Here is a 14,317-nt window from a genome sequence, read left to right as displayed (position 1 = left end):
CAAGCCCATCAGTGACGGTGGTAGCGCCTCTGGGAGAACAGAGTTAAGAAGGGGAACCTGCAAAGGGGTAGGAGATTGGAATGTGAAAGAAACACCTCTGCAGACAGCAAGGTCAGTGAAGAAGGAGGGGGAGGAGGTGCGCTGGAGGAGGTGATGCCCCTGCAGCCTGTGGTGAGATGGCAGGTTGTCCCCCAACGCCCATGGAGGTGAGTGGGGGAGCAGATGCCCACCTGCAGCCTGGGGATGAGCCCATGCTGGAGCAGGTGGATGCCCCCAAAGATGACCAGGACTCTACGGGAAAACCCGCGCTGGAGCAGTCTGTGACTGAAAATCAGCCCACAGAAAGGACCCATGTTGGAGAAGTTTATGAAGGACTGTCTCCTGTGGGAGGGACCCCATGCTGTAGCAGGGGAAGAGTGAGGACTCCTCCCCCTGAGGAGGAAGGAGCGGCAGAGACAACGTGTGATGAACTGACCTGACCATAACTCCCATCCCGGGGGGAGGAGGTAGAGAAAACCAGGAGTGGAGTTGAGCCACTGGAGGGTTGGGGGGAAGGTCTTTTAAGATTTGAGTTTTACTTCTCATTATCCTTATTTTGATTTGATTTGTAGTAAATTAAATTGATTTTGTTTTTTCCCCAAGTTGAGCCTGCCTTTTGCCTGTGACCGTAAGTGATGAGTGATCCCTCCCTGTCCTTATCTCAACTCACAAGCATTTCTTTATATTTTCTCCTCCTCATCACACCAGGGCTGGGAGGGCTGGGGGGAATGAGTGAGCAGCTTCTACCGGCTGGGCTTAAACCACAACAGAGCGTTAGTTACTCAGCATGCATCTGATCCCATCAAGATTTCAAGTAATAGATACCATGGAAGAAAATCTGGATGAACAAACAATACACAAAACTTACACACACAGTCTTGTTTTCCACAAGGTAAGTTTGTGTTTTCTATGTAAACACTTCAGGAGTATCCACATGGATGAGGGAAACAGGGTGACTACTGGGATAAGGCTCATTATGCAGAATGATAATATCTTTGCCACATTTCTTCCTGGTGTGACACTGTTATCCCTACACTTCTAGCTTTTGTCCTCCACTTCTCACTGAAGCACAAAAGTCGGAAGATTTGTTGGTGCTCCTTAAGAGGCATCATGGCCACTTACCACCAAATATCACAAAGGTAATGCAGTCATATGTCATTTCTTACCAGTGTTCCTCACAGACCTCACTGTAAGGGCAGCCACCATCTTCAGCATTACAGCATTTAATTCCTTCTCAGTGCCTTCTTCCAGACCAGGCAGATGGGTTCCAGCTGTCAGTATATTAAAAGTCATAATACAATTTATATAAGACATGGTTAACTGTAGCTAAAATATATTAAACCAAAAAGGAAAACTAGTTCTCCAGCAAATTCCAGTTTTCTCTTAAATATTACTTACAAGGTACTTGAACCCCAAAATGAGCAACAAAATACAGACAGGGCATTGCCTAGTCATCAGGGTCTAGTCTGGGACTGGGAAACACAGGTCTGATTCTATGCTCTGCAGCCCAGATCTCCTGTATAACTATAGGCAATACTGGTAATAGTGGTGTTTCCACTTCCCAACTGATGTAGAGTTACCTGTTTAGTGATACCTGGTAGGAATACACACAGATAAAAGAACATTACAGATTATGAGCTATAAAGTGGTAAAATATTACAGCAACAGGGAGTACTTAAATACCTAAACTAAAAGTGAAGAGTAGAAACCCCCTGCATGTTCAAAGGCAAACATTTCCAAGATCAGACAGTGTCAGGTAGGTTATTTTTAGATCTAAAATTCTTGAAGTTTGCAGGCTAAATTTCTGGAAACCAGAAGAGGGAAGTAGTGATCACTTCAGACAGTGTCTTCCCACCTGTCCCTCTTCATCTGTGTGTCTAAATTTACAAATTACACAGCCATTCAATCACTCATTCTATAAAAAGTACTCTTGTATAGAACTCTAGTTCTCTGACATCAAGAATGCATATCTAAGTGTCCTTGCAGGTAATGGATGTCTGCACTCTGGAACTAATGTTGCAATTCATGTTCCTTCTGTTGCTTGGAATAAATGTGTACAAATAATTCAATTGTGCTTGCTGCATCAGAAGTTATACCTAGTTCTTTGGGTCCCTCCTCCTTTATTAAACAACTATTGCACTGAAATTTAAAGGCATTTCCCAAATCATACAGCACAGAAGACGTTATAATGCATTTTTCTTTCTTTAAAATAGCAGTTATAAACTTCTAAATATGTGAGTCTGTCCCCTAAGTCGGCTGTACCCCACAATTACCAAACCAGGACTATTATCTTTTTGTTTTCATAATAGGACATAACTATAGATGACAATAGGTGGTAGTAATTGTGGGTAATATATGGCCAAAATTCAAGAAACTGCTTTCCATCATCAGTCCTCAGGATTAAGTGTTATTTTCAGAGGAACTAAGCACTGCAGAAAACTCTTTCTCCCTCTAGTCTCAAGCTGGCATCCTAGAGAACCCCAAATTGAGACCTGTTTAAAAGTGTGGGCTGAATGATACCCTCCAGAATAATTCATTGTACACTGGTGAAGAATAGCCCAGAACTGTTTATGCTAGTGAATAGGATGATAAACAGCTAAGATTTCAGGGAGGACTCAACTTAGTATGTCATAAACTTAAGCCAGTTGGCTTACAGACAAAATCTAGCTACTCAGTATATAAAATTTATAAATTGACTGTAGAAAGAGATTAATTCATTCCTGTTGATCTGCCTACTTCAGCAGTCATTATGAATGACATTAATTTGTACCTGACTTCCTTAGGATCTTGGCTTGCTTCCTCAAAAGTGCCAGCAGTAGGCCTAAGAGCCCAGAGTCACGGAATATGTCACTGAATAACAGGTCCTTCCTGGTCATGTTGAGAAGGCACCGAAGAGCTGTTAATGTGCAGAATGGTGCTATGTTTTCCTTTATCAAATACTGAACCTTCTTCAAAATTTCATGAGGGACATAGGAGAGGTCTAGCACTATGGACTCCACCAGTCTGAAGAACTGGACTTGGACTGGGTGTGGTTTGAAATGGATTATATCAGTAAACTGGTTGATAGGTTGTAGTGTCCATTCCAGAAGAAAGAAGTTTACTGTGTCCCAGGCCCATATGGTACCAATTGCTGCCAAGACTCTTCCGCACAGGTACTGATCATTACTTTTCTGGAAAATGGACTGCAACACCTGAAAAGCCTGGAGGTTTTTCACTGTCATTCCTGTAGGATAAAACCAGGTGAGATCACTTTTACATCAATGCTATTTAAGACTGCAAGCACCATAACTATAATGTTAAGTCATGTCTGAGAGTGGAAATAGGAGTCACAGACACAATGGATGTGATTGGAAGGTACGTTCTCAACCTTGGATCAGACCCTACAGCTGACATAGTCAGTTCAGTTTGGTGTAGGTAGCATTAAGGCTCCTGCAGCATTAAGCACATAGATCAGAAGATGCCATTTCATACTCCTTCCCCCATCTTAAGACATGTAATGAATAGACCTTCATTTTTTCTATGACCTGCCTATGTAGCCACATATATATACTGTACCAGAAGACCGTGTCCGTTCGAAATCGAAGTGTGGTAATTGTGGGTGTACAATATTGCCAGAAACTTTCAGTTCAGTTTTTCCACAGGTTGTAAGACAAGTCAGCATGTCCAAGATCTCATCCAGATAGGGGTCTCCTTCATTTTGCTGCAAGCCCTCACATCTAGGAACAAAACTTGGGACAGTCACATATTCATGCCTTAGTAATACAAATATTTTGGATATATCACCAGGTACTGAGCACATAGGAGCTACCCATTTTACTCCCTGCTCTTCCCCAGCCTATTTTACTGTCTTTTTGTCTTATTTCTGTGACTTGTTTAACCATCTTACAAACAGTAACTCCACATCATGGTGGCACCTTCTGAATCAGAACAAAACTTACAAACTGAAGAAGAAGAAAACTGAAGTGACACTGTAAGATTCTTCTGAAGAAAAGGAAGATAAATGTTGGAATTTCATCCAGTTATGTGTACTTTAAAAAAAAAAAAAGTAATTCTCTCCAGAAGAATGCCTGTTTTGGGGAGTAAAAATTTAATTTTTTGAACTCTCACAAAACTTAAAACAGACACTTCACATTGAAAGGTAGGCATATGGTTGGCAAGGTAAGGCACTCGCTGAGATAAATAACAGAAAAAAATCTCAGCCCTTAGGAAAGGAAAAATATTGTATTGCCTGAGCTTTGTGAATCAGACATGAAGATGGCATGTCTCTCTTACGTAAGGAAATAGTTTGAACTGTAACTCCAGATTTGCCATAGTTTAGACTGAAGTGAGAGTCTGTCAAAGGGCAGAGAGCTGCTTATCATGTTATCCTGTTCTCTACTGCTTAGAAGGGTCAATTCTCAAGGAAAACTGCAGCATCTGGGCATGGGTTAGCAACAGAGCAATAGAGTGATACTGGAAGTTAGGAAAATCTCAGAAGAAAACCGAAACAAATATGTTCTGGTTTAATCTGAAAAAAAAAAAGGGGGGGGGGGGAGGAGGGGGGCAGGGGGAGGACAGGCAAATGCTAGTATTCATTTCAGCAGGAAAGAATGTGATTAGCAAGATTCTTTTTACCTGAAAAAGAAACTCCAAACATCAGAGGAGAGGAAACCTGGTCACACAAAACATTCAGGAAAGCTGCTCTCTGTCTATCCCTTTCTGCCAGTATACTCTGGGAAGGGAGACTAATCTGAGGCCCTGAGCACCTGTATGCTATTCCTGTCTCTCCAGCCTAGTTACATCAGTTAAAAAGGATGGGGGCAGTCATAGCCTCTACTGATAAAGATCAGGTGTTTCTGTCCTTATAGGGATAGAATTTCATCAGAAATATACATCTCAACACAGCTTATTTATAAGGGAAAGCTAGATAATCTATGGTAACTAAAGAAAACACTGCTAGAAAACAGACAAAACTTTCTCCAACTGTAGGTTAATAATTTTGTGCCACCCAAAAATCATCAGAAATACTCACTTACAGATATCTTTTCGTTCATGATTCAAATTACAATCTTCTAGATCCAAATTACAAAATACCCCCTCTCAGTCTAACGTATTGGTCAGGGACCAAAGTTCTTGCAAGTGTTGGAGAAGTACAAGAGAAGGCAAAGTCAGAATGGAAACAACAATAGATTGAGAAGATCTGGAAATGCTCTCTTCATATGATATTAAAGAAAACCAGAACAAAGCTCCTAAGTACTTCTTGGGAAGTGGTAAAATGTACTGTTTTGACATAGCAAACTCAGAGCCTGGTTAGACAATGCAAGGAGACAAGGAGAGTCAAAGATTCTACTTTGTATTTTTGATTAGGATAACTAGTGGGGATTTGTCCCGATATGTTCATATTCATCTCAGTTCTGAAGAACATAACCATTTCAGGTATAAGTTTGGGTGGGTTGGTTTGTTTATTTTCTGCACAGCAAGGAGATCAGGTTTCCCTCCCTAGCTGATTGCATTCCTGGATCAAGAGTTAACCTTAACTGAGACAGATATCTTTGATCTACATCCCCTCTAATACTAATTGATGAAGAATCTTTGTCTTGTGTTTGGTAAGTCCCTATCCCACCTGTAGACTAACTTCTCCTACCATTCATTTCCATTATGGTTTCAGTAGAAGTTAGGTGCTGCTTCCCTTTGTAAAATAGCAGTGAAAGACCCCATATCAGGGTCTTTATTACTGGCTTTGCATCCATGCAGGATTACCTACATGTTTTAAAACAGATCACTATGCATTCTGAAAATAAAGTTTTACTATGCTCTAGAAGCCCACTAAAAACCTCTCTACTTACCTGAGTAAAATTTTTAGCAGGAGTTGGTAGCCATCATTATCTTCAAACTCTGTTAATAAAGCTGATGATATGGGATAGGAATCTTTCACAAAGCACAAGACAATACTAGCAGCTTCACACACATCACAAGCAGGTAGGGTATCAGCCAGTTTAAAGAGATTCTGAATAGCTATTTTAATGCAGTCCACAGCTGTGGGAACAAAAATGTAGCAGGTATTTAAGAACTGACGGTCAAACAAGTTCAAAGTTACTAACAAAAATGGAACAAGTTCGAAAAGTTCTTTCCTAGCAAAATAAGAGTCAGTTAACTCTTTTTCTAGAAAGAAAAAAGAGGGTATATGAACATCACCACTCATCTCAGAGGCTACATGAAGAACATTACTGGTTTTAAAGTATGCATGCATTTCTTTGCTTAAACCCCAGAAGCTGATTCAGTGTCAGAAGTATAAACTTCCAACCCACCCACTCACCAAAATTCACATAAAGTGAATCCAGCTGTCTGAGTACAAAGTAAGTGGAGGCTGACATATTTAATTGTCTTGTACTAAGTCAATCACACAGTCTGCAGCATTCACAGATTAATTCTTTGCTCAATGAGGCATTTGTAATGGGGTATATACATACACAGCAATGAAGCCTAGTTCTCTTGTCTAATCTGATGGCCAGTCCTTCCAGGACAGCTTCAAAACGTCCAAACAGTTCGCTACTCTTAGAACTATTAGTCCTCAGTCTTTCATTCTCACCCAGGAAGCCAAATTTTTATTTTAAAAAATAAAAATACCTATATGCGGTTACTCCATGATAAGGAATACTGACAGTAAAGTGTGGATTCCAAAACTTTTTTTTTCCTTCTAAGAAATTGAGACTCATGTTTTCTTAATAACAAAAAAATTGGTTACTCTAACAAAGCCTAGGAAGAAATGATGTTGTCCCAAAAGATACTGTTCCTCTGGCAGTGCCCTCAACCTTGTTTTTAGAGTGTGCATGAGCCTTAGGCTCACACATTGAGTCACACAACTCAAAAAAACCCTTAATACACCTTGTCTTAGCCTACATTAATGTGATCAGATGGGATTGGCTCTTGCCTGTAATATTATTTCTTGTGTAGAAAAAACTTCAGTTTCCAGATAGCTATCAGAACTAAATAAATCTCCTGTCTAGAAAGCCAAGAGCCCATGTTTTGCAGTTGACTGACTACCAGATGATGTAGAGATAAAAATCTATCCTAGGGACACTTGTCTTGAGAATTCATTCTCAGTGGAGCCATGAGGAAAGGAGAAACCAAATTACTAAACCAAACCTTGCAGGTACACAATGCTGGTTTTGGTCTGAGCCTTTGAAATTGTTCTCAGCACACGGCCTGTAGGTACTTTCCACGAGTGGCTACACTGGTCCCAGAGGGAAGCAGTTGCTATGATTAATGACTGAAGCTTATCAGCTGCCAGAAGTTCCTCTACACCTTGTTCCTCTCTGTACATGTTAAGCATTATCTGAAAAGGAAACAAACATCAGCTACAATAATGACCTCTACAAATATCTGGGAGATGAAGAAAAATCCACTGGGGGAGGGGGAGGGGTGTTACAGTTTGATACTAATGCCAGGAGAAAGGATGGAGAGAAATGAACAAGTAAAAATACCACTAGGATAGTCTTAAAGGATTTTTTCCTACTTACAAAGTCATGTTGTTTTGTTCAACAACAACAAAAAAGAGAATAGTGGCATCATCTCAGATTGTTTTATACTGCTCCTGATGCTTGTTCAATGGTTTTCAGTCCATATTTACTCCTTTTTTTGGCAGTTTGAATCAATCACCAGCTAAAAGCCTAAGTGAACATGTGAATACTCAGGGCAAATGAACTCCCAGAAGCACATCTCACCTTAACAAGCATTTCCTGAGTTTGGGTGTCATCCTCACTTGCCTCTCCATCATCACTGGTTTTCTTCAGAGGAAAAGTAAAGAAAAGGTACAGGCACTGCATCAGAGCAGCTGGAAGGCCAGATCCAATGATGTTCCACATAGTCCTCTAAGTAAGGAATATAAAAATCAGCCTCTCCAGAAGGTGACCACAGTCTCCTTGTGTTTCTACACACTGAGTGTAGTCATGGCAGATGAAAGAGCCAATCCTTACAAGTGTTCTAGGGCACACAAGCATGGCAATTATACAGCATGGCTGTAGAAATCCACTTCGCAGAAGTAAACACACTGACAGTGTGTTGCTGTAGCTGTTCCCAGACTTCTCACTCCAGCTGAACAACAGCTTTGACAGAGATACTTACTATGTCCTGCATAAGGAGACCTATAGTCGATAAAGCACACAAACTGCAAACTAACTAGCACCTAAAATTAAGTCCAGGGGCAGACAGAGCCCCCTTTATCATTAGTTCACAGGACACCCTGCAGCTATAGAGACCTGGTATGTTAAAAGCATAAATTCTCCATTCCCTCCTTAAGCCAGCATAGCAGCAATTTAACGATAATGCCTTTGCTTTTGTAACACATTAGATAACTGCACACACACTTCTAATTATAGCTTTTATAAATGCAAGAGACACTGTTTCTCCACAATGTTTCTCAACACTTAGTTCCTTTCCATCTTCACTACGGCTGTGTACAACTTAGAGAAGTCCCAGTGTGCCTGCTTGGCACACAATAATCAAAACAAAAATCAGCAGCAAATTAAACAGAAGAGTGAGGTTTGTGATATGAAGTTTTGTGAGTGTGTGTGCTACAAAAAATAGCAATGTCTTAAATCTGTGAAAAACACAAACCTCATCAGGAACTTCATGCTGTGACTAACTATATATAATTTTACAGAGCTCCTTATGACACAGAACATGCCCACTAGAAGCTGACAGTAAGATTTTATTTTCATGTATCTGAATAAGGATGAGACAAACTGCTCAGCTCAATGTCAGGGATAAACACAGCCCTGATGCCCATCAGCAGGCTGTACTGCTGATGCCAGTCTGCATTCGGGATGGTTGTACAAGTAGAGTTTGCGAAATGCTTTGAAACGCTTCAAAATGAGAGGCTATCAGTATGGAAAATCCAACAACTGCATTACCAGACAGACAGATCCTTACTAGTCATCTTTTTGATATGCAAGCTGGAGCAACAAAGGTTGAAGAGCAGTGATACACAATGGGGAAAAAAAAAAAAGAGATAAATCAGAGGAACACTAGAAAAAACAGCTGCCTGATGATCAAAACAAAAAGGGTATCTGAAAGCACAAAGGCTTACTTCCCTCTTTAGAAAAGCCTGGACTATAAACCTGGTGGTGTGTCCTCTATGTAACTGTATACTCTGGGTATGCTGAAGCACAAAGCGTTGGGGATAACGCAAACTTCATGAGACTTAGGTGTTCCACTGTTGGGGTGGCTACCCAGCTTCTCTGAAATAAAAAGGAAAAAAAAACCAAAAAAAGACAAAACAGACAAAAAAAAACACCAAACCACTTTGTAGTCATTTCTCTTACCAAGTCAGTCTGTGAGAGCACATACACTGATTTCAGGAGCAAACGGCCATTTTCTGCTTCCCCTTTCTGTTGTAGCAATTGCTCCAAAGCCAGACGAGCTTCCTCTGTTACCACAAAAACATTAAACTTTAATTTCTTAATGAAAGATGGAAATGCTGCATTGATCCTTTCTTAACAGAGCTGACAAATTTAACAAAATTACAGTACCTCCAGGAGTCCACTGAAGTGAATAGAAGGACATAAAAGGATTTTGATCCAGCATCAGGCTCAGGTCAGTTCATGTAAACTACATGTTTCAAACTGACAAGCTTCACTGGGAATACCAGCTCAGTTCATGAAGTCTGCCAGCTGACCAGTGAGAAGAATGTACAACAGCCACCAGGAAAGCCATGCATAGCTAGCAACTCTTCTCATTAAAGAAAGCTCCGAGAAATAGTGTGTAGCCTACTCTTTTACTGCATAGCTGCAGTATTACACATTTCTAGCTATGAAAGTTCCAAAAACAAGGTCAGCACAGCATACAAGGCCAGATCTTCAGTGCAATCATCCAAAACCAGTGCTAGCTCACACCTACTAAAAGATCTGGCTTGCTACACTTAGCACTTTCCTGCTCCCCCTTCATTTCCCTCATGGTAAGCACAGAGGACAAGCTGAATGACAGCACGTATCCAGAATAAGTGGATCCAGTGGATATAGTATGGGATCATTACCTGCAGGTTTGCCATTGAGATTCCTCTTAATTTCTTTTGTCAGAAGCTTGGAAACCTCACTGGCTAACAGCTGAATGTTGGGGAATACAATTGCTCCAGCAGACTGTTCCCAGGCCTGAAATCCAAGTGTAACAACATGTTAAGTCTTTCTGATACAGCAGGTCTTTGGTAGATTGACAAGTACTAATACATATAAATAAAAAAACATAAAGCTAACATTCCCCTGCAAGATTCCCTCCCCAGCCAGTATAGTCCATTAAGCAGTATTTGCCAGGCAGGCAAGAGCCTGACACTACAGATACAGAATTCAACCTGGAACTAGCTTTAGAATCACGTAAAGCACCTACTAGAGAGCATTTACATTATTTTCTCCATTGAATACAATGAAAACAATGTAAATGTTTGTCATAGCCCCTGTGTCACTAATTATTTGTATCAAAAAGCATGCTAGTCCCTTTCGAAAAACAATATAAACACCCTGTACCCTGAAGAAGTTACAGCTACAGTTGCCTAAGAATTTTTCAGTAAAAGTAAATCCTTCTCCAAAAACTGGTCTCCCCAAAACTATCGTCATAAACAAAACCTGATTTTCAGTTGAATAAAAAATAAAAATAAAAATTGTATTTTCTCTGTTCAGCCAGTCATTGCACAGTCTCAGCTGCTTAGAGACTGAAATGGGATTGGAACTGCTGCTCTCATGGAGGATTTGTAGCAGATCTGTCAAGAAGAAATCATGCTAATACAGGACTACTGCTCCCAAGTAGCAGTATACTGGCCAAGATTCACCTGAAACCGAAGTATTTATTTCAAGTCAATAAATTTATAAAAATCACAGAATGAACAAACAAGCAAAAGCCTTCGGGGGGGGGAGAAGTGGGGGGGCGTGGTTTTTGGTGGTGGTGGTTTTAATACATTCATAATGTTTCTGCCTTTCAATTCTACTCTATTTGGGGAGGAAAGTAAGGCTCATTAAATCAGCATTTCTTGCCAGACAGAAATAATCTTTGTTGCAAACTAAGGAAATAAAAGAAAACATGGCAAAAGGAGCTAAAAACCCAGCAATATTCTAGCCCAAAAGGCACCGGATGTGTTTTGCAGCAATATGATTTGCCTAACCCATCTGCATATGAGATTAAGATGTAAGCTGCCAGGCCTGGACTGACAACCCTGTCTGGCTAGGAATTTACAACATTACAAGACAACTTACATCATGAGTACAGATCGGTGTTAATATAGGAGAAGATGCACTTTTAAAATGCTGAGATGATGACAGTAAGGGTTTACCAGATCAGGATTTCTAAACATTTCCTATGCTATAAGAAGCACCCCTAAATAGGAAAGTATAGTCCTAAATGCATAGCTAGCCAAGGAAAACAAATTTATAGACAAGTTTATAAACAATTTATAAGTAAGTTTGTAAATTACTTGTTCAAGAATAGACAAGCAATTGAATGCAAAACTGACAAGAGTAACAACAGCAAGACTTGAGGTTTCCCTGCTCTGAGTCTGACAAACAGATCCCCTCTCAAATGTTTCTTAGCCTTGACTTTGGGGAAAAAAAAAATCAAAAGCAATAAAAAAATATTCCAGACTAGACTAATACTATTGCACTCAACTGGCCTCCAAGAATCAGGTACCATTACTTTTATATAGAACATTCAACTCTACACACAGCAATAGTGCAGCGTTCACCTCTAAATAGCAGGCTGCGACACTTCTGTCCCCAGTAACCTTGAAAATTTTCTTTAGAAAAGTTACCCCCTTCTAAAAGCTCAGAAAAATCAAGCTGTAAGACCAGATGATGAAAGGAAGATAAAAAAAAGACACCTGTTCTCCTAAAATAATTTGGAGCAGACACCCCATAACAGTCTGCCAAAAAAATCAGTGCAACTCTTTGTGAAAGAAGATCCTCTATGAACATATTTCCTTCCCTACCATTGATTTCAATCACTTGTTCTTTCTTTGCTGATGGCAGCTTGTGGACAAGCTATTTCTTTCCCCACAAACTGCCAGTTGTCTGTCGGCAATCAGGCAAGAACCTACTTTTTACTTCATTTTACTGCATTGACCTCTGGACCTGCACCCAACTCTTTTTTCTAGGCTACAAAAGTGTGACATGCAATCACACAGTGTGCTTATCAATTAATTTTCAAACAATCAACAATATTAAAACAACAAGCTAGTTTTTTCAGATTTTGACCATAAATGATTTTCAGAGACCCTTAGTTGCAGGAGCAAGAGCCACCAACTTCTCTACTTCTGATGTAGAAGTGAGGGAAGACCTGTAAAGAACAGAAGCAAGCTGGGCAAACACAGTGACAAGAAGCCCACAGCTACTTGACAAGAAGCCCACAGCTACTTAAGAATACACAATAGTTGTCATTAAGTTAAACCCTTTTTCAGAAGAAAGTAGTGATAGATTCCTGCCCCTCTGCCTCAGAGAGGAACATCCTCTGAACACTTCAGAAAGGACTTGTTATACTCACTCTTCTGCTAATAGAAAGAGCAGGATAAATTTTAGAAGTTCAGACCATATGCAGCAGAGAGCAGTAATCAAAGGTTCATAGAAATGCTATCATTATGCAAATATTTAGCCAGTCCATTTCACTACAGACCAGGCCTCTAATGTTCTGATTTGATTTTACAGGTGATCTTCCTGTGGGTCAGACACCAATCTCTAGACTACATTCTCTTTTAAGAACAGACCTAATCAGTTCCATATTCATCTTTGAGCCTATAAAAGATCTGTATCTGGAAGAGTATCAAACTGACTCCATTCCAGGATGTCTGCCTTCAGGGGAAACTCAGATAATATGGTATCAATGTAATCTGATTTTCTTTCTTCCTCTTAAGCCTGTTTCTACATGTTTAAGGTTCTGCCACAAGTTCCCTGTGTCTGATGTTGCCATCTGTCCTTCCTATTCCATGCTTCATGGAGAGATGCTAGCTCAAAAGCCAGACATGTAATAGAACATTCTGATACTTTCTGAGGCACCAAGAGGGAAGATACAGAGGGCACATTAAAATTACTCCCAGCCTAGGCCTGAATCACAAGCAGATGGCTAACATTTTCCTCCTACAGCTTTTGCTTCTACATCAAAGCATATCAGTGAGTAATGAGTCTCCACACCCCAGGTGGCTCCTGGTTAGTGCCCCCTCTCTCCAACCAACTGAGTAAGAGCTAAAGCACTCTAAGACAAAAAGACAGAGATGCACTGGCATCTGCTTGATCAAACAAGGAAAGGAAAAGCAAGAGATGAAAAACCTCCAAGGAGAGAGTAGATTTATGCAGAGTCCGCTGTTAAACAGGAGGAAGCAAGGTAGTTTCTGTAAGAACTTCATAACATGTACAAGTCAAACTGACATGCGTTTCCCCAAGCCAGCCCAGGGGCTTAGTACAAAGCAGAAGGCTGGTACGTGAAGGGAGTAAAAGTCACATGGGGAAGGACATCAGGACTCGAAGCTAAAAGGCCAGATCCTCTACAATGTACTCCTCAATCAATGATGCAATGCCAAAATACTCTAGCCACACATCTGAACCTAAATGCCAACAAAGAACTGCAAAGCTCCACAGATACATCTAAGGAAAGTGAAGGGGAAGAATCTCTCTTAGGGCACAAAATCAAGTGTTAAGCTAATGAGAAATGCACATCTCCATTCTGAATATATTCTGTAGCCAAAATATCCTTTAGGAATTTAAAATTCCATCTTTGCAAGCATTATTGTAATTCAGAAAATCACTTTCTACAACCCTAAAGCATATGAAGTTCAGTCCTACAGAAGGGAAACACATGGTGGGTGTGCATATGCATAACATGACCAGTTCCTTAGCCATACTCAGCTTGCCTCCTGTGGAATAGCTGTCCTTTGACCCTCCAGTACTAAAGTTTATTTCTCATGTGTCATGATAAATAAGCAATTTCCTGCTTTGCTGTCCAATTTTTAATTCCTCAGACTTCTAGACTTTATAGCTTTCATCATCTTTGTTCAGTAACAACTTCCTCAGTCCTTTGAAAATTTCACTCCAAAAAAATGACCTTCACATGGAAAGCATTCTTGCTATTCATACTTTGTTAATGATCAGCAAATCTGAAGTTGTTCTACATAATCTCTTCTCACCAAGACTTGCTTTCTTCATGTTCACTATATGGTATTCAAAATTTAAAGCCACAACAGAACTCAGAAACCTTGAGATCTGGGAATTTCAATTTCATTGTAAATTTGAGGCAGGAAAACCTCAGCAGATTTTCACAAAAAGCCTGCAAT

The 14,317-nt window shown here is 40.2% G+C and overlaps 1 protein-coding gene across 1 annotated transcript in view; it reads right to left on the bottom strand.

The window, feature by feature from the left end:
• Positions 1 to 14,317, bottom strand: part of WDFY4 (WDFY family member 4) — a 149,186-nt gene that overhangs the window by 127,415 nt on the left and 7,454 nt on the right. The window contains exons 3-10 of the mRNA XM_069796554.1: positions 10,052 to 10,166; positions 9,342 to 9,445; positions 7,743 to 7,889; positions 7,165 to 7,354; positions 5,865 to 6,054; positions 3,595 to 3,755; positions 2,810 to 3,262; positions 1,206 to 1,310 (exon numbers count right to left, since the gene is read on the bottom strand). Of these exons, the coding sequence (XP_069652655.1) occupies positions 1,206 to 1,310; positions 2,810 to 3,262; positions 3,595 to 3,755; positions 5,865 to 6,054; positions 7,165 to 7,354; positions 7,743 to 7,889; positions 9,342 to 9,445; positions 10,052 to 10,166 (1,465 nt within the window). The remainder of the gene's footprint in view (positions 1 to 1,205; positions 1,311 to 2,809; positions 3,263 to 3,594; positions 3,756 to 5,864; positions 6,055 to 7,164; positions 7,355 to 7,742; positions 7,890 to 9,341; positions 9,446 to 10,051; positions 10,167 to 14,317) is intronic.

The sequence above is a fragment of the Haliaeetus albicilla genome, chromosome 11 (assembly GCF_947461875.1).
Source record: "Haliaeetus albicilla chromosome 11, bHalAlb1.1, whole genome shotgun sequence".
Classification (NCBI taxonomy): Eukaryota; Metazoa; Chordata; class Aves; order Accipitriformes; family Accipitridae; genus Haliaeetus; species Haliaeetus albicilla.
This window is presented reverse-complemented; position numbering and strand designations above follow the sequence as displayed.